The 25,419-nt window shown below is 47.1% G+C and overlaps 1 protein-coding gene across 2 annotated transcripts; it reads right to left on the bottom strand.

Annotated features, from left to right (window-relative positions):
- Positions 1-7,430: 7,430 nt before the first annotated feature.
- LOC119455814 (glutamate-gated chloride channel-like) lies at positions 7,431-24,150 on the bottom strand. 2 transcript variants are annotated; one of them, XM_037717288.2, is made up of 9 exons: positions 24,068-24,150; positions 21,940-22,037; positions 19,993-20,090; positions 18,791-18,855; positions 15,308-15,531; positions 13,271-13,353; positions 12,557-12,691; positions 8,692-9,104; positions 7,431-7,986 (listed from the first exon to the last, which is right to left on the bottom strand). In XM_037717288.2, the coding sequence occupies exons 2-9, from the start codon at positions 22,002-22,004 to the stop codon at positions 7,768-7,770; spliced, it is 1,302 nt and encodes a 433-aa protein (XP_037573216.1). In that variant the 5' UTR covers positions 22,005-22,037; positions 24,068-24,150; the 3' UTR covers positions 7,431-7,767. The 2 variants fall into 2 exon arrangements, with proteins under 2 accessions (XP_037573216.1, XP_049525295.1); XM_049669338.1 differs by lacking the exon at positions 24,068-24,150 and adding an exon at positions 23,361-23,433.
- Positions 24,151-25,419: the final 1,269 nt, after the last annotated feature.

Genomic DNA, 25,419 nt, shown 5'->3' with positions numbered 1-25,419 from the left:
AACGGAAAGAGAGGAGATTAATCAAAGACTGGGGGATTGCCTTTAATTCAGATCACTTAAGCTGCACCTCCGCTTTAAGATTTTGAGAGTGCGGTTTATAGTGCTACAAGTGATGCTGTGCTGTGCGGTGGTAGTATGCGGTGGCAGTGACCAGCTGTGATTGTGTATTTGTCCTCTCTTTATATATATATATATATATATATATATACTTTTCAGTCACTTTACCTCCCCCTCTCCTCTCTCCCCAGCGTAGGGTAGTAAACCGGATCTTCCCCTGTGGTTAACCTCCCTGCCTTTCCCCTTTCTTCTGGCTCTCTATCTATTAGTGTCTCTAACAGTGCGGTAAATATATCAAATTAGAAACTTCACCACAAATATAAACCAAAATGAAGCAATTTAGCAATTTGATGGATTGGTCTCACGAAAGAAGACAGCCTCGGACTGCGGAGCAAAGAATCTTGCTACTGCATACCTACGTATATAGCGCAGCCGCCGCCATGGTTGCACGTGGCCATTTTCACTTTAATTTTCATTTCTGTATTTGTTATTTCTTCCTTTCCGAACCGACGCCCCTTGCCTCGAGCTCGAGGTCACGCGTCGACAGTTGTAAGGAACAATTTCGTAAATATATGGGCTTTCTAAACGAGCATGCAAGCTGACAAAAATGCAAGGACGAGCTGCACAGAGGATGGCTATATGTTAATTGAGACCACTTCAGCTACATCTCCGCAGCGCGAAGGCCTTTCGGGTGCCCACGGCATGCCCCGCTTTTGGACAGTGTCAGATATAGCGGGTTTAGAAACGGCGAACGGGCAACGGTCTGTTGCTTCACGAGACGAGGGAAACCTTGTGGCCACGACTCCTTTACGACCGTTGCGGTAACCGCGACTCAGTCAACGCGCTTAACCAAGCCGTACCGTTTTACCGTCTGTAGCACATTCCATGAGAGTAAATTAGGCGCCTCCTGTCTGCACTCGAAATTAGCTGCGCGGCATACTCGTAAACGTACACTCTAAACGTCGCAGTTTCATCCGAAAGGCGAAGCAACAATTGCGATAGCAAATTAGTAGAGAGCTATACGGAGTAAGGATAGTAGTTTTATCAGCTGTATTAACTTGGACATGCAGCAGCACCAGCAACGCGCAGAACTGTTGTCGACGCCGTCGGCGTTTTGCCCGCGTTCGCACCGAACGCGCCCGGCGTTGCCGTCACCGTGAGGTTCCGTATAGAGTACAACGGCGATGAAATCGTCTGTGGGGGGACGGGAGGGAGGGAGGGGAGGCGACGTTTAGCTGCGGCACCAAATGCGTATATATGTAAAAAAGTTGTCGCAGTTTCACCTGAAAGGCGAAGCATCAATTGCGATAGCAAATTTGAAGAGAGCTATACGGAGTAATGATAGCAGCTTTATCAGCTGTATAAACTTGGACATGCAGCAGCACCGGCAACACGCAGAACTGTTGTCGACGCCGCCGGCGTTTTGCCCGCGTTCGCTCAAAATGCGTGCGGCGTTGGTGACTGTTGCCGGAGCCTCTGATATAAATAGGCACTTGGTGCCGCAGCTAAACGTCGCCTCCCTTCCCTGCCCCTCCCCCCTCCCCCACAGCCTTTCGCGCGTCGGAAGAAGGTACGTTTACTCTACATATATGGTGATTGTAGAGGAGGAAAGAGACGCCTACTTCTGCAGCCCTTAAGGGAGCACAGCGCAGAACGCGCGTTTGTTCTCCGCCGTGCGTTCACTCCCCGTGAAAGCGCGCGTCCCTCGCGCCCTTTCACTCGCACATACAGCGTTCGGCGGCGCGCGGCGACGATTTCATCTCCATTGACGTCATACGGAACCTCACGGCGACGGCGACGGCAGAAATCTGCTTTTGAGCGTCCATATAATTGCTATCGCAATAAAACGTTGCGAGGCGAGACGGTGGTTAAGGCTTCCGACGCTGCTCGATGAGTGTCCCGTTCTGATCTTGTCGAAAACCTCCGAGCCGCCGCCAGAGGCACCGGCAACAGTCACCAACGCCGCGCGCGTTTGGTGCGAACGTGGGCAAAACGCCGACGGCGCCGACAACAGTCCTGCGCGTTGCTGGTGCTACTACATGTCCAAGTTTATACAGCTGATAAAACTACCACGGCCGTTGGATAAAAGAAAAAAGTAGGCCGCATATCTGCTTGCTTCGCTGCAAATGACATCGAAAGACGATAGTCTTCTGCCACCCCTGATAAGTAACACCCTCTCTTGTCCACCCTCCCACCCCTCACGCTCTTCCCCTCCCCTCTCACTCCTCGCATGATGGATGCAATGGAGATTTTGCTGAATTCAATTCAAATTTACCGCGTTCGCCCTGCTCTCGCGCCATCTGTTGGGACCTTTTATTACCGTTGACTTAAAGCCGGCTGCAGAGCCGCGGCTTCAGTCGGCTTCTTTTAACGCGTAGCGTTTCCTACACCATTTCTAACGCATTCGACGCCATTTCTAACGCATTGATTTTTCATTTACTAACGCAAAAACCAGTACAATATGTATTCCTAATTAAATGAACGCTACGGATTACGGTTATGTGCCTCCAAACTCTGTGCTGCTAAATTAGCCATCCTATACTCCGTTTCATACATCAGCCAGGTGCAACGCTGTAAAAGCTGCGCAAGAAGTACGGCCATTAAAATGTATTACTCCGTGCGTTCCGTCTATGCAGCGGTCTATAAATGCTTCGCTGCGCGCCAGCGGCGTTTGCTCGCGCGAGCTTGCACATGAGGCTGCAGCGACGGGCTGCAAATAAAACGCGCATAGCATGGCGTTTTCAGCGCAGCTTAAGAAACTAGGGTCTTTAGAGTTACGTATCTATGTATTTTCTATTAAAGGAACACACCTCCTAATACTTACTAGTGATGTTGCGCCTCAGATATGCGTAATATTTACTTTGTGATCGATAACGTTCACAAGTATGAACAGCCGTACCAGTTTAAGTAGTGTGGACGGTAAGCAAGTGGTCCAATTTTGGCCGGGTGGCTGAATCGGGTGACAAGCAGCGTTTACATGAATGCGACAGAATGCGACAGTAGCGCATCACATTTCCTAGCGCATCACGTGTAATGCGATGCGCTAGCGTTTACATGTAGCGCATCATCCCTGGTGCGCTGGTGGCGGCACACGCACATTGAACGCAAAGCAGCGCTTGCAGACGCTTCCGGCGTCACGCCACGAAGCAGCTCGGCGAGCGCCCAGCAGATCCACAGCAAATTGTATTTCCTATAATTCCTAATGCGCTGTAATCGCGTTTACATGCATTGCGAAAGTCGACTTACGCGTCTCAATCCACCCCTGCCTGACGCATTAATGCGACGCGCTTTCCTAGCGCATTATCCCCGTTTACATGGATGCGATGCACTAGAAAATTAATGTGATGCGATGCGATGCGCCAGTTGTCGCGTTCATGTAAAGGCGGCTACAGACAGACAAACAGACAGACAGACAGACCAAATTTTCAGCGTTTAAGTTCCCCAAGAAAGACTATCGTCTTTAAAAAAGGTGCGGCCTGCTGCGTCGCGTCGCCGTCAATGGGCGAGCGCGTCTCGGCTAAGTTGACAGTTGCGGCCGCTGTTTTTGGTGAGGACGCCACTGCTACGGTACGCAAGGCAGACGCCGGTTCGTGCTACAATGTGGTTGCCTCAGGATTTATGCGTGTTGGTGTGCTTTTTTATGTGCATTCTCGTGTTTTTTTTTTTTTTTTTTTTTTAAGGGGCGAAGCTCCTTATGGCGGCACCCGTTCCGTCCCCGTCGTAGTAGTAGTAGTAGTGTGTAACCAGTCTGAGAAAAATGAGAAAAAAATTCCGCAGTTGTGTCCGTAGCGCGGAATCGAACCAGAGACCCCTCGCTTCCGAGCGCGCGGCGTTAGCCCACTACGCCACGAAGCGGACATGGACAAACGCACCACGATGGCTATAAATACCCAACATTAACGAAAGGCCGCGTTTCTAGCGCGTTTCTAACGCGTTTGTGCTAGCGCGTTACGGCCCGTGTAAGAAGCTGGTGTAAGACGCTGTGGCCTCTCCACCTTACCTTCAACGCGTTTCGAACGCGCTGCCCAAAGCGGTGGCAAGTCAAGTTCAAGTCGAGGAGCGTTTATGAATACGGGCGGTATACTCTCTCAGCAGTCATGTGATGGCGTCGGCAAACGCGGTGCACGTTCCGGCATGTGTAAATGGCTGCGTAAGACGCTGTGGCCGCTCCCCCTTACTAGAGAGTACTGCACGTTTCTAACGCGTTTGTGCTAGCGTCCCCTTAAGCGGGAGATCCGATGATTCCCTCCGGAGCTTCGCCCACTCATCATCATTCACCTCGTGGATCTGCTGTCATTTTTTGTTGTTGTTTTTGTTGTTGTTGTTGTTGTAGTTGTTGTTGTTGTTGTTGTTGTTGTGTGTGTTGTTGTTGTTGTTGTTGTTGTGTGTTGTGTGTGTGTGTGTGTGTGTGTGTGTGTGTGTGTGTGTGTGTGTGTGTGTGTGTGTGTGTGTGTGTGTGCGTGTGCGTGTGCGTGTGCGTGTGTGTGTGTGTGTGTGTGTGTGTGTGTGTGTGTGTGTGTGTGTGTGTGTGTGTGTGATCGTGTGTGTGAGCAGCTTGCCTCATGTTTCTTGTGTTTGAGTACTGTTCTTTGGTGTGCGCGTCTGTGGCAGACGGTTTTTTCCAGCGTTGTGATGGCGTGAAGCTCTTGTGTGTCGCTGTGCAACTCGAACGCTAGAAGAGACGCTACTGTGAAGTACCAGGAATTCCCCTGCGATCTATAGCATCGAAAAGCGTGGCTGAAGAATATTTCCCGACAAGGGCCTTCAGGGAAAGGAAGCAAGTGGGAGCCAAGCGACAGGTCGCTGGTATGCTCATTACATTTTACTGAGAATGATTATAAAAAGAACACGAAGATTAGGCTCTTGCTTCCGACTGCGGTCCCGACTGTGTTTCCCGGTTATCCGCCGTCCATGCAAAAAAAAAAAAAAAAAGAACGCGCAGCCTAGGAAACTTTTTTTTTTTTTTCGAGCCAAGGAAAAACAGCCGGCCGCAACTGTCAACTCAGCCGAGACGCGCTCGCCCACTGGCGGCGACGCGATGCAGCAGACCGCACCTTTTTCTAATGTAAAAAGAGCCACGAATGGATTGATCAACTCCGGGCTGCCCAGAAGGCCTACGATACGGCGGTGAGGCTTGGCCTTCCCGTCCCAACGCGGGAGCGGCCCGCAGTCTTGCCCCTATGAAAACGGGGTGAAGATTCTTCCGGACCTCAATAAATTTTACTACCTACCTGCCTAGCGGCCTGGTCACTGCCAGCGCAGAGAGAATATTGAAACGTGCGAGGGGAGTTCGGTTGAAGAGAAGAACGAAGCTGGGCTGGATCGGGTGCGGCACCGTGGACTGTTTTCTCTGAGCGACACCTTCGCATTCATCATCTTGTAAATAAAAGCGATCCATCGTCTTAAAGTCGTCTTGAAGAAACACGTAAATCCACTCCCGATTATTCGTAATAGAGCACTTCTTTTCATTTCAGGTGAGTCGAGCGGGCAGGCTTCATGGAGTGCATTGAGGCTCACTCTGCAAAAGATTGGCACTCCTAGGGCAGACTTTTCACATATGTGGTGTAATCGGCACTTCTAATAACGACTTCAATATTCAACCTGTAATGTGCAACTATAAAACGCGTTATTGACGGCCTCATTAGAGTCACTGTCGCGCGTACCAACGCGGCTGTGGAAACGCTTCTCCGTGAACGGCTGTACCTAGGGAGCCTATACATGCAACGCAGCGTTTGAATGTAGGCTCCCTAGCTGTACCCGAGCAGTGGTGCCAGAGCGGGCGCGAGGAGAACTAGGCCCGAGACGCCGTTTCGGTGCCACGCAACGGGCCGCACCTTTTTTTTTTTTTTTTTTTTTAACCAGGGGCCGTGAAATTGCTATCCTTACTCCGTATAGCTCTCTACTAATTTGCTATCGCGATTGATGCTTCGCCTTTCGGGTGAAACGTCGATATTTGTTTAACAACTTATCTGCCTCCCGGCCTGGCCGTTAAAGCGACGACACCAAAGAGGAACGCCAACTCCGTTTTGACTGAAAAAAATAATCCTCCCAGAACTTTATTTTCGTTAATTTCACGGTAGTATGCTGAGAGTACTAGAAACGAAAATGGAGATCAAAGTTTTGAACTTCGCGCCGAAACCTCAGCGCCGGTACATCAGTGCGGCGCCACGCATTTCAAAGAATATTCTTGTATTTAGACCGCTGTGGATTAGTAAAAGCTCTCGAAACTTGCTAAGCCAAGTCTCAGCCATTTTTAGGACACATTGTAGGCCATGTATGCCGACGAGAAATTAACTCGCTTCGAGCAGATGCTGGCAAAATCTGTGACGTCACAGCAAGCTAGTGCCGAAACAGGGAGGCGGAGGCGCCTCCGCCCCTCCTCTATGTGCTCAGACGCTCTTAAAACCACCGTAGTGCGGCGTGTATGCTTATCATCAAGCCTGCCAATAATAGCGGCTCAGGTGCGCGATAAGAGCACATTTCTTTGTTACTGAACCACTGGTACATCCGCTTTCCGTGCCTGCGACATCCCTATATATAGGAAGCTCGCAACATTCAGGAGACGCAGTACGCTTTTGCCTCCTGCATTCTCAGCCGATTACTGATTGTATTCTCGCGGGTCTGTTTTACTGCCTGCTTATCGTTGACAAGTCACTTTATTTTATAGCGCAGCTTTCAGGCGTCCTGTTCCTGCGGCGAGCGTCGGCATCCTACCTCGTAACCGAGCGAACGCGCAGCGCAGCGGGGGATGAAAAAAAAAAAAAAGGCGGAAGCGAAGAGGCGCGAGGAGGAAACCGGAGAGGAGGAACCATAAGGTGGAAAGCGGAGGAGGGTACGGCGAAAGCGTGAGAATAAAAGCGTATGGTGGTGACGATGGCTACGAGATGGCGCCGGAGTAGCGCGCGTCGTCTGCGAGGTCTGTTCGGCGGCGGCTGCTGTGAATCGCGCCCACGCGTCACACCCACGTGCTGGCTCTCGCGATCTCCAGATTAGCGAGGCAGTCGCACCATACTTCGCTCGGTTGCAATGTGCCGCAGGAAACAGATTGTCCGCGCCAGCCGTTATATCGCGAAATGAGAACACGTATACAGCTGCGCTCAATTTTCGCAATAGGGAGTATCGTAATCATCGGTGATTTTTTGTTTGTTTGCTTCATCTATCACCTTTTAATTCCCTTTACCCAGCACAGGGTAGCCAGCCAGTACTTACAATAGCTAACCTCCCTGTCTTTCCTTCCCCTTTTTTTTCTCTCTCTCTCTTATCGTTGACGAGAAGTATACATGCCGACAATCAAGTATACATTACGCACATTCGGAGCCCCCAAAAAATGAAAACCGAAGGAAAAAGCCTTTTGACACACCTTAGTTGGTAGTACTTATTTATTTATTCATTTATTTATTCATATTCTTCGTCTTCTTCTTTCTTTCTTTCTTTTCTTCTTACAACAGAGCAATAACGACACACTTGCAGCAAGGTGTTTTGTTCGCCGCGTCTGAACGAACAATGCACAAGCATTCTGTGCATGCAATTAAGCGTACAAGTGCAGCGTCTCAGCGTGCGTGCTTTCTCTAAAGCTTTCTCCAGCTGTGAAGTTACAACGCGTGCGCTCTACTGAAGCCTGCGTGCAAGTCTACCAGCGCGCGATGACGGATGGCAAGCATGAACCGCTGCCGGTTCGCGCAGGTTCCGCCGCCACCGTGGCACACGGTGTCAGATCCAGTCCTCGCGAACGTCCGCCTTGACTGCGTAGTTCCGGATGTAGACCACAACGAAAAGCAAGAATACGACTGGAAACACAATGCGAGAGCCGAGGTCCACTTTGTCGGCGGTCGACCGCGGTGCTTTCAGCCAGTTCCTGATAGGGGTCTGCCAGGTTCCTTGGTAGTTGTGCCGCACTGGACCATTCTTTGCGGCACTCTTCGCACCTTCCTGCAAAGATAGGTGGGACGAAAGGTTTCTCGAGAAACTTTATAGGTTATCGAAATTTTATATAGTTTCTCGCTGTATATAGTTGCCATATAGTTTCTATAGAAAGGTACCTCATAGCGAGAATACAGTTATGTCTTGTTGCCGCAGGCCGTTCCGCTGACGCTTCCAACGGAATAACAAAAAGCCCATTGACTGTCCTATCTCCTGTCTCAGTAGCTTGCACAGAAGCGTTTTCGGAATTGAAGGATTCTGGGCTCGACTCCCGATAAGTGGCGTAAAGTTTTACTCGTCCTCTTACTCAAAGGCGAGGGACTGACCATTTTGGGCAACATATATGTGAGACTGTGTGGTATCGGCGAGATTTCACGATAAGCGTAAGACTGCAAAAGCTCGGTTCCATTTTACCTCCTATGTCACCTTATAAACACTTCTGTAGTTTCAATTCATGGACGCTGCCATCTCGGGCTGTAGTAAGACCATGTTTGTACCTTTGCGCGTGGTTACGCCCAGATAACAAGTTTTTGAAACCCTTAACGGTCTGCACGACTATTTTCACGTGAACCAATCACTCTGAGCGCATGAACTGGTTATTGCGATTAGAAAACTCCTCAGTCAACGATGCCGGCACTCCGGCGCATCCTCAAAATCGTCTTAGGCATTCCGGGCATAAAAAATATAGTCAAACAAAACTAGCGTTCCGCTAACCACAAGTTCGATGGCATCCGCTTCACCGACGTTTTTGCCGTCGGCCTTTGGCACCGGCGCCACCGTCTTCCCGGTCCCGCATCGACGACAGCGAACGACGAGCTCGACGATCGCCACGTCGATCCAGAGGGCGATCACGAAGGCGAGTGTCACTGCAGTCCACACGTCCACGGCCTTGGTGTAGCTGGTACGAGGGAACTCGGACTGCTGGAGCCTAGACACTGTCGAGGCCATGGCGATCAGCACCAGAGCGGGAACCGCCAGGCGCGTTCGCGTGGCTGCACCGGTGTTGTCCAGCCAGAGGGGGATCCAAGACAGGACCACGTACATGGCGCACGGGATGAACACCAGCAGGTCGAGGGGCCGCGACAGACGCTGGAACCAGATCTCGACCCGCAGGCAGGAGTAGTCACCTGCGAGGAGGCTCGATTGGCGGGCTTCTCTAATCCCTCATGAGGGTCGAGCAGAGGCTGTTGCCTTCCTCTTTGCCGAAGCACAATCACTCGGCATGCTTCTTATCGATAGGGGTGTATCTTCATCAAGTGTGCGAGCAAGTGTCATCAAATGTGCGAGCAAATTTCGCAATTTGAATGACGCTTGAGGAGAAGGAAACAACTTTATTTTGTCAATTTGGCTTAGTGTGTGTGTGTGTGTGGCGGGGGGGGGGGGGGGGGGGCGGAGGGATGTGGCTAAAAGGCGATGCCTTACAGCCACCTCCTCGGCTCTTTTGATGGCCCGATGTTGAACCTCCAGGCTCGGGTGCCGGAGTATTGCTTCCCACGCTTCAGGCGAGAGACGCTTGACGATATTGTTTCTCCAAGTGGGAATGTACTTCACTATAAGGTGGCCATTTTGGCTTACTGGTGATCCACTATGAGCAGCGGACGTAGTAGCGTGATGCGGACGAGGACAAAAACAGATGTGACAGGGCACACTTGGTGCCAAGTGTGTGCTGTCAATTATTATTTTGTCGCCTAATGTGAGAGAGAGATTTTATTGATAGGAAAGACAGAGAGGTCGACCTGAGCTAGTGTATACTGGGATGGATGGATGATGATGATAAGAGGAGTGGTGAGTGCTTATGTACAGCAGACGTTGGCCCTACAAGAGACACTCGTCTAGTTTCGTGTCTTGCAGAAACTTAAACAGCGCTTTGTAGTGAATTATAAACCCCTTTCTTTATACTAGGTGGATTTTTTTTCTACATTCAATTACATTCCTGAAACTATGGAACGATGAATGGCTACAAAATTTCGTCCGGATTGCGCTACGTCTACTGCCCAGTGAGAAGTAAAAAAAATTATGGGGTTTTACATGCCAAAACCACGATCTGATTATGAGGCACGCCGTAGTGGGGAGACTCCGGAAATTTCGACCACCTGGGGTTCTTTAACGTGCACCTAAATCTAAGTACACGGGCGTTTTCGCATTTCGCCCCCATCGAAATGCGGCCGCCGTGGCTGGGATTCGATCCCGCGACCTGGTGCTCAGCATCCCAAGGCCATAACCACTGAGCAACCACGGCGGGTGCCCAGTGAGAAGTACACTCGAGCTAATTCGTGAAGCTGTTTGCCTACCGATGTTTCTTCATGCACAACACCTTCGCTGAGCTGTCGGACGCGGTTATGGCTTCGCAAAAAGCCAGACTACAGAACACGGCGGCGGGCAGAGCCATCCTCCACCGGACCGGCACGGCAACGGAGCTTCGTGCCCTCGGTGGGCAACGATCACTCCCGCCCGAGGTCAGAAGCAAGATCACGGCGAACCCCATACCAAAGCATATGAGTCATGTACTCCACGAAGGACGACGCAAGGCGCGGGTCGACAGACAGCGCCGACAATTCAAGGGTGACCCGTACGTAACGTACGTGGACGTGGCGGCGTACCCTGCAGGGGGCCTCTTCGCGGTAGCCGCCGTGAATGGGAGAGACAACTCCTTGACCCTCGCGGCCTCCGTCAGGGAAAAGACCCCAGCTGCGGCTGAGACCATAGCCGCGGCGCTAGTAATAAAGCAACATGACAGGGTGGGCAGGGAAGTTCATGTCGTTACCGACTCGCAACAGGCCTGCCGCAACTTTACCAACGGACGTACACCGGTGCTGGCGGCTCAGATTCTAGGCCCGAGGCTGCAAGAATCCCATCAAATCACGTGGACGCCGGGTCACGCGGGACTGGAGGGGAACGAAAGTGCAAACGCCTTAGCTCGAGCGCTAATTAACCGAGCGGGGCAAAACCAATCATCTCATCAATCCCCACCCTTTACCTTTGTGCCCCTGCCATCAAATTACTGCGACTGACTCGAGATCCAGCCACTTGACCGCAGGATTTATCCTCCCCCTCACAAAAAACTCAGCACTGAAGAGGCAATAGCCCTCAGACTTATCCAAACAAACACATTCCCAAACCTACACAGATACAGCAAAATATACCTACAAACATATCGCGGCATCTGCCCCTGGTGCGGCGACACACGCCCTACACTCTTTCACATCTCGTGGGGGTGCGGGGGCAAACCTGAACATTTAAAGCAGCCTAACACGTCCTTTGAGCGGTGGGAGGTACAGCTGACCGGCGATACGCTGGTCGGACAAGAAGCTCTCGTCCAGCAAGTACGTCGAGCAGCCATGGCCAGTGGAGTCCTGGAATGAGGACACCACCCACTCGTCCTCAAGATCAACGATCTCGATGGTCTAAATAAATGTTTTTCTCTCCCTCTCTCTTCATGCAGCGTACTAAACATAATGTCATTCGAAAGCATACCGACCCACTTCGCTCGTGTTCGGAGTTGTCGCACGACCTGTAGCGGGTCCTACACCCCGATATTGCCGTTCATGCTTCTCGCGACGCCATTTCTCGTCCTTTACCGCGCAGCGTAACTGGATATTAGTGGGGAGTAAAAATCAATTACTGCGCGTGAAATGGCCGCAATTTAACAACGCTCATGCTTATATATATAATAGTCCAGTCGATCAAGTGTGCATCAAGCACAGTGAGGTCGAGAAATACGCCTTTGTTTCGCATAACGGCGCCTATAAGCAGCTCCACATGTAGCCAGTCGCTGATGGGGGCATTCTTATTCAATACATTGAATTGCTCTCGGGATTTCAGACACTCAGTGTTTTTTAGCTTCACAAGAAAGCAAATAACTTCACTATTGCTCATAAAAAAAGAAAAATCAGAGTTCTCTCTATCTCTCTCATTAAGCAGAGTTTTTGAGTTTAATGTAAACAAGCAGGCGCTAGCTAGCGACAAGCTTTCCTTGCAAAATATGAAACCGCCTTTTTTTTATGTAATAGGGATTTCGCCTGATATGTTGTCTAGAGGCTCACGAGTATGTCAGGTCATGGCACGACCCTGATTTCTGGCCTCTCGTATTTCACTAAATGTATTCTTTCCGTTCTCATTATTCTCTATTTCTCTCTCTCTCCGTGTGTGTGTGTGTGTGTGTGTGTGTGTGTGTGTGTGTGTGTGTGTGTGTGTGTGTGTGTGTGTGTGTGTGTGTGTGTGTGTGTGTGTGTGTGTGTGTGTGTGTGTGTGTGTGTGTGTGTGTGTGTGTGTGTGTGTGTGTGTGTGTGTGTGTGTGTTGCTTTTTTTTAGTCTAGAGGTAATAGGCAACGCAGCTCTTGGCTGCGTTAGGTAGAAGCGGTAGGTTAGGAAGAATGGCGGTAGGTAGAAGCTGCCTGCAAGGAGGAAGAAGAAACTTTATTTTAGGCCAGCACTAAGGCCCAGTAAAGAAGAGCGCTTGCTCTCCGCTTGGCGTCAGGAGCAGGCGATCAAACCAATACTACTGTGCCTAGAGTTACTGTATATGCATATACAGTAACTCTAACTGTACCCAATAAACGTACGAATAAATGCCACGTACCTGTGATCGTTCGACTCGTGCAACGGCCCAGTAGGTGTTGAGTCAGTTTGTAGTTCCTCATGAGAAGGCCGTCGTAGAACTCCACAGGTTTGTGCAATATGAAGGCGAACACAATGTCCTCCGTCGTGTATTTGTCTGCCGTGCAGGAACACAAACGCATTAACCGTTGCTAACCAACAAAATACACTCGCTACATTTACCGAGGTTCAATTTAAATGACCGAAGTTTTACCTCCTCGCTTAGGCCTTAGAACTTTCCCGTGATGAGCGGATTCAATTCCAGACCTTGACGACAACAGTCCGATGGAGGCGCAATGCAAAAAACGGTCGTGCAACGGTCGTGCAACGCGCCCCACCGTGCGAGCACACCTTTTGCGTCAGCGTCATTGTTCCAACCTCCGACCCCGAAAGTGAGCGAAAGAGCCAAATAAAGCTACTCGCTTTGAAAGGAAGACAGAAGGCACGGACGCTAACCACGAAAGCGTCTGGTTGGCTACCCTACGCTGGGGGAGTAGAATAGAAGTATGAGAGAATGAGACAGAGAAAGGCGGGAAAGGCCGCGGTGAACGCATGCTCTCACGGGACAGTCAGTATAGAGACCATAGTCACCCCACACGCATGTAAAGCTCGTCCTGCAGAAAACATTTCTACAGTGAGAGTACGAGCATCAAGTATACAGGAAGTCGTGGGCCAGGAAATGCGACACTATACTCACAGCTTGGTATGATGACTGAGCAACTCTGCATGTCAAAGGGGTACCTCTTCAGGTTCATCGGGCACGACAGCTTTAGCGTGAGTCTGTTGGAAACGAATATTGAACGCATAGTCAACAGTATACCGCGAAGTCACTGCACCGACGTCGTATAATCAACAGCACAGTGAAGTTGGTACATTCGAGTTTCTCGCTTCGTCGTTGGTTGTTTTGTGTGGCTTAAGCGTGCTGCTTGAAAGCGAGCACTGTGCAACAAACAATGCTGCATGCAGAATCGCATGCCCCCTATCCATCCACGTACGTTCACCGCTGTGCTGAGACAGCGAATGTTAGGGAGCGGGAGTTATGCCAAGTGGTAATGAGTAAGTGCTCGGGACACTTACCGCATCACCGCTGGGCCCAACAATTCTATAACAACTAAAAGATTGTACAATCCGAAAGCGTGTCTTCTTTTTGCTACCTCAATTTGACTGTGGTGTCAGTGACTGTTGTAACTCGAGGGTGTTCGTAAATCAACTCTGCGTGTGTATCACTGACAAGTTAAAGGAAAATTACTGAACATGATGGAAGTTAGCCTTTGCCGGCGTTCCTTGCGGGGCCGTCAAAATAATATTCGTATTCCTGCGAGAATGCAGTTTCGACAGTGAATATCAACCTACTCGGCAGGACAAAACAAACGGGAGCGCAGCGCTATTATGGTATCCTATACCTTCTTCATTCGTTAGTTCCTTCATTCAGTGCTCATCTCACTGTGCCCAAGGGGGTTTCAACACGCGCAGTCACAACATTGAATAAAACACACGTTTGTTGATAAAACGCAGTTGCCTATAAGTTGGCTTGTCTAATTACTTGAAAAAATGAGCTTGCAAACATTTTTCTCCTATACGTGCAGCTCCGAATGTTCAAATCGTGATGAGTTCGCGTTGATACATAATGATGTTATCTTTAGGTTTCCTTGTTGATTCCAGTCATACTATGTTATTAGGCTACTGCCACCTGTTTCGTCCACACAGTAGTTAGCTTGACGATTCAAAATCGAAAGCTCTGCATATAAATAAGGGCAATTATCGTGTCCTACTGCCCAAACTTCGTCTTGTTTCCAGTCACCTTTAACGCGCACTATTAAAATCTGATTTTTATGGTAGTTAACGAAAACATTGCGAATGTTTCCGAATGTTCTCCGTATCTTTAGTTAGAAAAACTAATCGGAAGGCTTGTAAAACAAAGTGACACAGAGAGATATGAGAGCTTCGCATGCTTGTTAATGCTTTGTTAATAATAACTATTTACTACCCTAAGAATGATGGTATAGAATTGGGATTAATTACAAAGGACGACCTGTGATTTGATAAATGATGTAGTACTGAGAATTATGAGATAGAGAGAGAAAGATACATTTATTACGATGTAAGAGCTGAGAGGTCGGCCTAAATCGAAGTTCTCACCAGCTACTAAGCAATGTACCCTGGTATGTGTAAATCATGATCTGTTCGCCTTGATACATAATTATGTTTGTTTAAAGTTTTCTTGTTGGTTCCAGTCATACTTTGTTGTTGGGCTACTGTCATCTGTTTTGTCTCCACAACATAAAAGTTACTGGAAGCAACGTACTGGGAAAGACAAATGGGAGTAGCATGAAATGGAAAAAAAAAAAAAAAGGGGGGGGGGGGGTCTCAATGTACATGACACGGCGAAGTCTATGAATTCTATTCAAGGTCTCAAATCAAAGCCACTTTCGTGCCGAAATTTGTTTTGGTATCCTTTACAACATCTCGCCGACGACGAGGACCCAGCAATGGTTGATTGTTAAAATTTGGCAAATGCTCTGCGACTGATCGTCTTTCAACTGTGTACGGCGGGCAGATCTATGCACAACGCGGACATTACAAAGTCGAATAGGCATCATATCTCGTTAAGAACACCGCAGGTTCAACTATATGAACCACCTCGAACTCGAGCGTGTAATAACTAAAGTTACTCGGAACCTATAAACACATTTGACAATCTTTTTCTACATTTTTACAGGAGAGTAGCACCTACCTCGCGCTGTACAAAACCCGTCCCGTCGGGAAGATGCGGACGAATAAATTGGGCCGGGGCACATTGTGAAAGTTGCCCTCTTTCTCGTTGGAAAAGAACGCGTCTGGCGTCCAGATCTTCTCGGCGTCGTGGAGGGTGACATACTGAACGTCACCGGCGCGGTCGTCGAACGCCAGCCGAGGATCGAGCCAGCTCTGCCTGAAGTACGCCTGTATCGTGTAGTCCTGGGTGGAGTGTCGTGAGTATAGTTAGGACAGCTACTACTCGCGTAGTAGTGCTTCTACTACGCTATTACTACACCCCGGTGGCACTTCAAGTCTTCAAAATATAAAGGGACATTCAAAGCGCAATCAATGAATTCTGGGCTTTTACGTGCCAAAACCACTATTTGATTATGAGGCACGCCGTATAGTCAGGGACTGCGGATTAATTTTGACCACCAGGGGGATCGTTAACGTCTCCCTTCTAACGTCTCCCTTCTTATGGATAAGTATAATGTTGGCGTTCTTCCAGCTCTCTGGTACAAATGAAGTTGTGAGGCATTGCGTATAAAGGGCTGCAAGCTTTTCCCGCATATCTCCTCCATCTTTGATTAAATCTACTGTTATTCCATCTTCTCCAGCCGCTTTTCCCCTGGTCATGTCTTTCAAGGCCCTTCTAACTTCGTCGCTAGTTATAGAAGGAGCTTCTGTATCCGGTTCATCACTTTTTCGAATGGAATTAGCTTGGCTGTCTTGGGAACCGTACAGGTCAGTATAGAATTCTCCCGCTGCGTTTACTATGTCATCTAAATTGCTGATGATATTACCATGCTTATCTTTCAGTGCATACATCTTCCCTTGCCCTATGCCAAGCTTTCTTCTTACTGATTTCATGCTGCGTCCATATTTTACGGCTTCCTCAATCTTTCCCACGTTATAATTTCGAATATCCCTTACTTTCTTCTTGTTGATCAGCTTCGACAGTTCAGCGAATACTATCTGATCTCTTGAGTTTCATGTTTTCGGTTTCATGTTTTGACGTTTCTTAATTAGGTCCTTTGTTTCTTGGGAGAGCTTCCCTACTGGTTGCCTTGGTGCCTTACCTCCTACTTCAATTGCTGCTTGTGAGATCAGACTAGTTACGGTTTCATTCATTACCTCTATGTTATCTTCATCTTCCTGTTCTAAAGCTGCATATTTGTTTGCGAGCACCAGCCTGAATTGGTCTGCTTTCACCCTTACTGCGTCTAGGTTGGCCTGTTTCCTCTTGACTAATTTCACTCTTTCTCTCTTCAAATTGAGAGAAATCCTAGACCTCACTAACCTATGGTCACTGCACTTTACCTTACCTAACACTTCTACATTCTGCAGTATGCTTGGATCAGCAGAGAGTATGAAATCTATTTTATTCCTGGTTTCTCCATTAGGGCTTTTCCAGGTCCACTTCCTGTTGCTGCGCTTCCTGAAGAATGTATTCATTATTCGCAGCCTATTCCTTTCCGCGAATTCTACCAACATCTCTCCTCTTACATTCCTAGAATCGATGCCGTAGTTGCCAATTGCTTGCTCACCAACCTGCTTTTTGCCCACTTTTGCATTGAAGTCGCCCATGACTACAGTATACTGAGTTTGCACCTTTCTCATTGCTAATTCGACATCTTCATAAAACTGTTCTATTTCTTCATCATCGTGACTGCAGTTGGGGCGTAGGCTTGTACTACCTTCATTTTGTACCTCCTATTCAGCTTTATTACGACGACTGCTACCCTCTCACTAATGCTGTAGAATTCATCAATGTTGCCCGCTATGTTGTTATGAACTAGAAATCCTACCCCGGATTCTCTCTTATCTGGAAGACCTTTGTAGCAGAGGACGTGGCCGTTAGTCAGCACTGTGTAAGCCTCAGCAGTTCTTCTAACCTCACTAAGGCCAATAATATATCCCAGGCAATGCCTGATAATTCCTCAAATACTCCTGCTAAGCTAGCCTCACTCGAGAGGGTGCGCGTGTTGAACGTTGCCAGGTTCAGTTTCCATTGGCGGCCTGTTCGAACCCAGAGATTCTTAGCACCCTCTGCCACGTCGCAGGTCTGACCGCCGCCTTGGTCAGGTGCTCCGCAGCCACTGGGGACTGAGGGCCATGTGTTAATTGTCGGAGTCATGAGGGAGGTAGTGGCCGAATACTGCACCAGGGAGGCCAATTCCTGTTCTGATGAGGGAGTGACTTTGATGAAGCTTAGTGGGCCTGCCTAGTTTGGTTGCACCTGAATTAGTATAGCCCCACTAGCTCTCGGCAATATTTTTTTTTGCCGGTGTCAGGCACCGCTCCATGCCTGAAAATGTAGTGGACTGGAGCAGGACTCGAACTTACGACCTTCAGATTTGAAGTCGGGTGTTCTACCTCATACTATACATGTTCTATATAATCTGTTGATGTTTCCTTCCACTTTAAACCCTAGCGCTTCTGGGAGGTGCACGTTACCTACGGTTCTCGCTGGGTGGATCCCGTCGCATTCCATTAGGATGTGCTGAGTGGTCTCTGGATCTTTACTGCAGCATACACATGCCTCATCGACTTCCGAATATTTGTTCCTTAGGCAACCGGCTCGAGCCTCAAATAGCAAGTCACTGCCCTTTGTGTTGTCGTACAGATTTTTCCTTCTAAATTCTTTCTTCTCATTCCCGTCCCCCCACGACCCTTCGCGCGACGAAAGAAGTCGCGTTTGCTCTATATATATATATATATATATATATATATATATATATATATATATATATATGCAGAAGTCAGCCCTGAAGGGCTGACTTCTGCAGCCCTTCAGGGAGCACGGCGCAGAACGCGCGTTTGCTCTCCGCCGTGCGTTCGCTCCCCGTAAATTTAGCGCGCGTCCCTCGCGCGCTTTCACTCGCACATACAGCATACGGCGTGCGGCGACTATTTCATCGCCGTTTGACCTCATACGGAACCTCACAGCGACGGTGACGACGACGGCAGAAATCCGCTTTGGAGTGTCCATATAATTGCTATCGCAATAAAAGCCGAGCTTGAGTGTTGTGTGGACGCTCGACCATGTAGACGCTCGAACATGCAACGACTTAGCATGTAGTAAGCTCCGATCATCATGTAGCCCTTCTTTTAAACTATGATGTACATTTGTATATGAAACGCTTTTCTCATCGCTCTGGACATCTCCTTCTCCCGGCACTTGGCCCGACACCAGCCATGGAACCCTCGTAGCCGCTCGGACCGCCGACTTCGCAGCAGCGCTTAAGCTGCCCACAAATGCTTCTTAATATGTTATTTGAGGCAATATCAAAAGTATTCAGACTCTGCGCTGGTTTCCACTGGCGCGGCGACCTTTTTTTATGGGGTTGTGGTGAGTGCCACACCAACGATTTTTACAACCTCATTGACCATGATCACCACTACGAGCAGGACTCCGCGGTGTACCGTTATCCCCGTAAGTGGCACCATATAGACAACATAACGAGGTCTTGCTTACCATATGCTTTGCCGACACCTCGGGTACGGAGAGGACGAACATGCTCACCTCGACGCGAACAGGACCTTTTGAATCACGTAAGGGTTAGGGGAAGAGAAAAGAAGAAAAAAAAACATGTTTAGGCGACGGCGCACAAGTTCGAGCGAATTGTTGGTTGGCAGAATAAATAAAACCAATTAGAGCGTACGAGCTTTTACTTGTAGCCCTGCAGAGTGGTATACTTTCAGCGATTCTGTTTGCTTCATTTTCACCCCAATCTCACAGTCCACTGCTTCGGACTGGTCGATCCTCGTGATGGTGTAGGCGGGGAGACGCCGAGTATAGCCGCATAGTACGAAAAGTGATATAAAATTGGAATACAATACAGATTCATTATTCCGACCCGTGCAGCATATTACGTGCAACGTCGAGAAGCACGCTGTATTGGAGTCGGAAAGTTTAGCAGAGCACGGTGGAGTTCGCTTCTCTCTTGAGAACCTTCATTCAGCCTGCAGCCGTGCAACCGGTCGAGAGCACAAGTGGCTTCGTTTCTTAATTGCCACTAGTACTGTACTTGCACTAACACAGGTGCTTCAATGTGCTTTTCCAGAGCAAACTTAAGCCAAAATGGAAGGATTTATTTATTTATTTATTTATTTATTTATTTATTTATTTATTTATTTATTTATTTATTTATTTATTTATTTATTTATTTATTTATTTATTTATTTATTTATTTATTTATTTATTTATTTATTTATTTATTTATTTATTTGACCTTAACTTAAGTGCGTGCTTTACAGCTATTTAGCAGTTAGCTACCAAATATGTGGCAGTAATATGCAATTAAAAAAAAGAAAAAGGTGTGTGTTGGGGGGGGAGGGGGAGCACATAAAATGAAAAAATATGATTTTATGCATAGCCTGAAACAGAGAGTGAAGAAAATAGTCTACTAGCGTTAACACTTTCAAAGGCACTTTATATACAGAAAGACACATCGCTTTAAATGTGGAACAAACGAAACTGAGGTTTCACACAGTTTTGGTGTATACCACAAGAAAATTATAAGGCCGCATCAAAGCCAAACACACACGCAAAGGCAACGTAACGCTTGAATAACCTACAAAAACGAAGAGAACTAGAATATAAGGAAATATCAACAAGAAGCCGAGCAGCCCTTTCAGTGTATCCACAGTTTCTCTCAACCTTGCTCGGTTCGTTACCTGTGCCATTGACGCTCGGCGGCCGGACGCTGTTGTCGTAGGCGTTCTTCTCGAAGATGGTGTTAAGGATGTTGCTGTGCCGCTCTTGGTTATAGACTCTGAAACGCAAGAGTGGACGTTGCTGTCTTTAGCGCAATGATTGCAATGCTCCGCATATCATGCGAAGGTTTAAGCATTACAGGCGCGATTTCTCACAATAATATGTTACAAACGCGAAGAACAAGTTACTTTGGCAGACCATGGAGGCGACGTGCTCGTCACCGAAGCGTGTCGGTGCTCGCCTGCAGCAAATTTGATTTTGATGTTTCTTTTTTTTTAATTTTTCTTTAACTTCTTGCTTGCAAGCGAATGTTCATAACCTTAACTCCAACATATACAAGAGTTGTCACGGTGTGGCGGTGGCCGTTCGCTGCCATTACACTTATTCAACGAATACAGTGTTAAATTGTTCTCGCACAATTATTTATGAATATACGCCTGCAAAGTGCGTTTTTACTGGCTAGCAGGCACACGGATGCATATGCATTGCAATGGGATTTTATTGTGCTTATCAAGGTCCAGTAGTCGTCATCAAGGAGATGTAACACTTTCACTCAGATGAATAATATATTTTGAAAGACCTAATAGTTCCGCATCGTAACGATAAAGATGTAATAAACGTCTGACGAGTAGCCGGCCGCTTCTAGAGAAAGTAGCTAGATCACAAGAAAAACACTTCATGTTCTGGAGAGCCCGTTGCTACAGTTTCACTGACATTGAACGTTTCTAGGCATGTATTAAAAATTGCAACCTGTGTTCTCGAACCAAAATTAACAAATCGCTTCTATCGCTATCCGCGTGTATATAAAGCCCACACGCGGAAAGCAACAGAAAGCGATATAAGGCAAAGTGGCAAACATCAGCGTGTCTGCCAAAGCGATGAAATGAAAGGCAGCAGGTAAACGCCACACTGACAACTACAAAGGCTCACGCAGGTCAATGGCTTGTTTTAGGCGGGAGCCCAAATAGCCGCACATGTGCGCAGAACGGAGCCCACAAAGTGGAAGACGGGCAACAACAGAGCGTTACTATGTAATACGGAGGCTATACCACACCGACCAACCTAACGCCACGTCGTTTGAGAGCCCAAATAATAAAGATGGTCAAATAATGCATCTCCAAAAGTGTTCTTTGCTTAGCTGCAGGTATAGTTCTTTATTATTATTATTATTATTATTATTATTATTATTATTATTATTATTATTATTATTATTATTATTATTATTATTATTATTATTATTATTATTATTATTATTATTAGGTTAAGTTACAGGTGGACACATGGTATGTGCTTCCATTTTTGCCTCAGAAAACAGTTGGTATAGTGGCTGTTTGTCCCATTTTTACTTTATCCGAGTGTTGAAGTGATAGTTTTGAGCCTTACAATGCATCACGTTCAGAATCATGCATTCTTATGGAAAACTATTTAGTATACAAGCGCTGATAGCTAGAAGCCTAAATCGAAGTATATTCGAATGCTCATTGCTCTTCGTATACCGTCACCCCTACCGTCTCGATCACCTGCCGCCATCCAGCAGTGCATGCGGTGCGCAAATTAGGTAACAACGGGCCAAGCTAGCCAAAGTCGTATCGGTAGCGTTATAGTGGGAACGCTGCGCTAAATCTATTAATACTTATCGTTACGTTAGGCATCAAATCAGCCCCCTTCACCCCCCTCAAACTTGATACAATTTTGTGCAAGATCGAACGAATAGCAAGGTGTTTCCCCTAAAAGTCAGCGACAGTACGTGACATTAGAAAGCACCTATAGGTAAGCGCTCTGAGGTAAGCAAGCCACGTGAACGGCCAGGTAAGCGAATGCGTTTTTTGTGCTGCCGCGCTATATACCGCGTGCGCTTTAAATATACAGCCGCGCGCAGAATGAAACATTTCAGAGCGAGAGCTTACCGTAGAGATGAGCCAACTTGCAGCAGGACAAAAAAGACGCAGAACAGATAGCTACAGAGAAGCATATCTCCTTTCGTCAAGCTCCTTCTGCTTTTGCACTGAAAGGGGTGTCAATTTACAAACAGAGAGATGACAGTCCGCACTGCACCCAGAAGAACTATATAGGTACGGTATAACCTATATAGGTACGGTATAACTATATACTATATATACTATAGGTACGGTATAACCACGAAATGGACCACATATCAACAGCGTTTTCTAATAATGCTGCAGTCGCCGCTTTCCCCGCTGAATGCTAGACAACGTTTAACAACCGTCATCGCCTTCTTTTTAATCAGTCTGCGCTCGGAGAAGGTTGTACAGCTTGTCTCAGCCAATCGGGAGGGTGATTAGTACGAATGCACGCGCGTACGCCTAGCGTGTTTCTCTGTGGTTAGAGCGTCGTCTCCTTGGTCTATAGACCACCAGAGCAGGCTGCCTCGTAGCTCCCACTCCAATGTCATGGTATAACTATACAGTAAAAATTATACTTCAATTCTGACATTAGTGGTGTAGAAAATTCAAGAAAGTTTAAGGAATTAGTGGTGATTCCGTAAAATGTCCGTATAATAATAATATCGGAAACGCATATAGCACCATTCGCATACGCAAATGTTCAGTAGAGCAGCTTGCGTTCTTAGTGAGCATTTTCTCTATCGAAACGTTGGCTTCCAGCGTGCGGTTTTCCGGCCTTGTTCACCCAGTGTCTATCGTAAACAAAATTGCCGTTGTAATCAAATAACCGTAAACATCTTCATTAATTTCAAGACGCTGTAGTCTTTCTCAGCTAAAATTTCATGACTGGGCAGCGAGAAAACCTAGCGTGTCTGCTAATTTATTCATATCATTGCACCTATAGTTAACATTCAAGTGCAAATGTCACCTTATTTATTTATTTATTTATTTATTTATTTATTTATTTATTTATTTATTTATTTATTTATTTATTTATTTATTTATTTATTTATTTATTTATTTACCCTCAAGCGCACAAATCTTTACAGAGGGGAGTGGTGTACACAAAGATAACAAAAAAACATCAAATGTATAAACATCTGCAGGCACATATGTAAATGCAATTTTCAAGGCTCACATAACTGAAAAAAGTGAAATACGATGCGCAGTACAGTGTATACAAACAAGGCAAAAATAAAATGAACGTTCACTTCACGCGTTATTATTTAAATAACTGTGAATCGATGAACAAAACAAGTCATAGTTTGAAATGGAAACGATATTCTAAGGAAGATGGTTCCAGTCTTTGGACGTGCGCAGGACGAAATAATAAGAGAAAGTGTTAGTGCAGCAATTAGCCACGTGTACCTTATGGTAATGATCTAAACGGGCCAAAACATAAAACAGGGTCGTAACAAACTGACCTTTCGAAACCGGATGATGATATATCTTGTGAAAAAGTGTAAGACGTGATTCAAGTGACTGCAATGAAAGGGTGCGTTTCATCGACGTGGTAACTGCTAGTGCGATGGTAGTATAGATCATATAAAACGTGCTGCGTTATTCTGTACCATTTCAAGAGAGTATATTAAGTGCGATTGAAAAAGGTCCCAAATTGATCGTCTATTTAGTGTTTCACGAGGCCTATAGAGTTCAACCAGAACACTTGAAACATAATTGTGCTGAGAACAGGTCGTAACGGTTCAATAACGTGGTACGTACAGCCGGCCTCAGAATATTTCGGAGCACAGAAAATGAGAACAAGTTTTCTCGCGACTTCACCACAGTGTGTGAAATGTATGTCAGGAATGTGATGATTGTACGGAGAATTCGTATCAACTCTACCGTTCGGTTGAAGGACCTGTGCCTAGGCTGAGATTAAATTAAGATTTTACTCTGATCCCGTGTTCCGAAAACTTTTGAGGGAGGGGGGTACTTAAGCGCGTGTCAAGTATACCAACTTACACAAAGAGAACAAGCGTTAGCTAAATGTTGATTCCGCGCTCGATTTCACATCTTGCGAAGCTACACACGCGATTCCGCTATACGCGTCTTCATGGCGAAGTATGAAACAACTGTTCGCTAACAAGCACAAGTGCGTCTTCTTGAAAACAACAAAGAATAAGCTCACGCGTTTGGTCCGAGATGGTTAGTGCTCACCGCTCGACTTTCGTGTGGCGCCGTCCTAACACTCCAGGGTCGCTTGATGCTATAGAGAGGACCGCGCAAGAAGCACGATGGAGGGTCGCCTATTCAAGAGCCTATTTGAGTGGCCAGGCTGTGGAGCCACGAGAACTGCCGTGTTTACTCGAATATAAGCGTCGTTTTCTCTGACTACGTGTTCCCGATGGCAAAAGCCGAAGACACGGATATTCATGTCCGAAGACACGGATATTGAGAGAAATAGAGAGTATTGTGATGTTCTACAAACCATAATATTAAGGATAAGGTCTTTCTTGACGAGTTACCAGCACCTTTACCTATCGAGTATGTTTCTATAGTCTCTTTGGGTGGCCGATCCCGGTGATAGTGCAGTAAGGAAAAAAAATATGTACCGGTCCCGAAGATATGTCTGGTACCGGTGCTCCCAGTGGTAATTGGTGGTATCGGTATTCGCGGTACCGGCGTTAAGGTGAGCGTTCTCGCATTCTTCCCTCGTGGCAGCAAGTGTTTTGAGGCGCTGTCGTTGGGACGCTGCGCTTGTGGTCGAAGTCGTAGATGCTATCGTTTGAGACGCTGGGAACCTCTGATTAAATTCTATGGTTCACGCAACCCATTCTCACCCCGAACTCTCTCAGGAAGACATTGTATTTCATCGACGTCAACTAGACGTTGAATCGCCCTACAACTCTTTTTTTTTTTCCTGCAATGAAGCTGAAAAGCATGGCGGGAAAAAAATGTTCCGCTGCAGGCGGTGCGTGCGTCACGCTTTCTACGGGTGAGCACTAGGTCACGGGATCGATACCCGGCCTCTGCGATTTGAGTTATATGAGAAAAAAGCTCGTGTACTTAACTTAGATTGATGTGCACGCTAAAAGTGATCCGGATAGCTCTACTACGCTGGCTCTCATTATAGCCTTATAGCGTTGGTTCGGAATGTTTAACCCCGTGAATATCCATGAATCAGTTTTAAAAAATAGTGATCGATGGTTAAGCTAAACCTCGCTATGACCGCAGAAACATTTCTCGTCCTATATGGGCACGCCCTGGCACATTTTCTCCAAAGATACAGCGACTTACGCAAGTCCTGGCATTATTGGTGATCGGTATGTATGTACTCGATATACTGCCTTTGATTCGTCATATTACCACCGTTTCATTCGCAAGTTCTCGTGTTCGTCTGTGGTACATCTGTCTTTGTAACTTCCCATACTATAATGTCACTTTTGCGCCATTACACCTTTGAAGCTTGTAAAGCAGAAATCACCGACGATTACGATACTCCCTAATGCGAAATTTGAGCGCAGCCGTATACGTGTTTTC

The sequence above is a fragment of the Dermacentor silvarum genome, chromosome 6, assembly GCF_013339745.2.
Source record: "Dermacentor silvarum isolate Dsil-2018 chromosome 6, BIME_Dsil_1.4, whole genome shotgun sequence".
In the NCBI taxonomy this organism is placed as follows: domain Eukaryota; kingdom Metazoa; phylum Arthropoda; class Arachnida; order Ixodida; family Ixodidae; genus Dermacentor; species Dermacentor silvarum.
This window is presented reverse-complemented; position numbering and strand designations above follow the sequence as displayed.

Coding starts and splice junctions, on each gene's coding strand:
- LOC119455814 (XM_037717288.2), bottom strand. CDS start 22,004: ATGCTTCTCTGTAGCTATCTGTTCTGCGTCTTTTTTGTCCTGCTGCAA. Junction 18,856..19,992: donor GCCGAGCGTCAATGGCACAG/GTAACGAACCGA, acceptor GTGATTCAAAAG/GTCCTGTTCGCGTCGAGGTG. Junction 7,987..8,691: donor CGGATGCCATCGAACTTGTG/GTTAGCGGAACG, acceptor CTATCTTTGCAG/GAAGGTGCGAAGAGTGCCGC.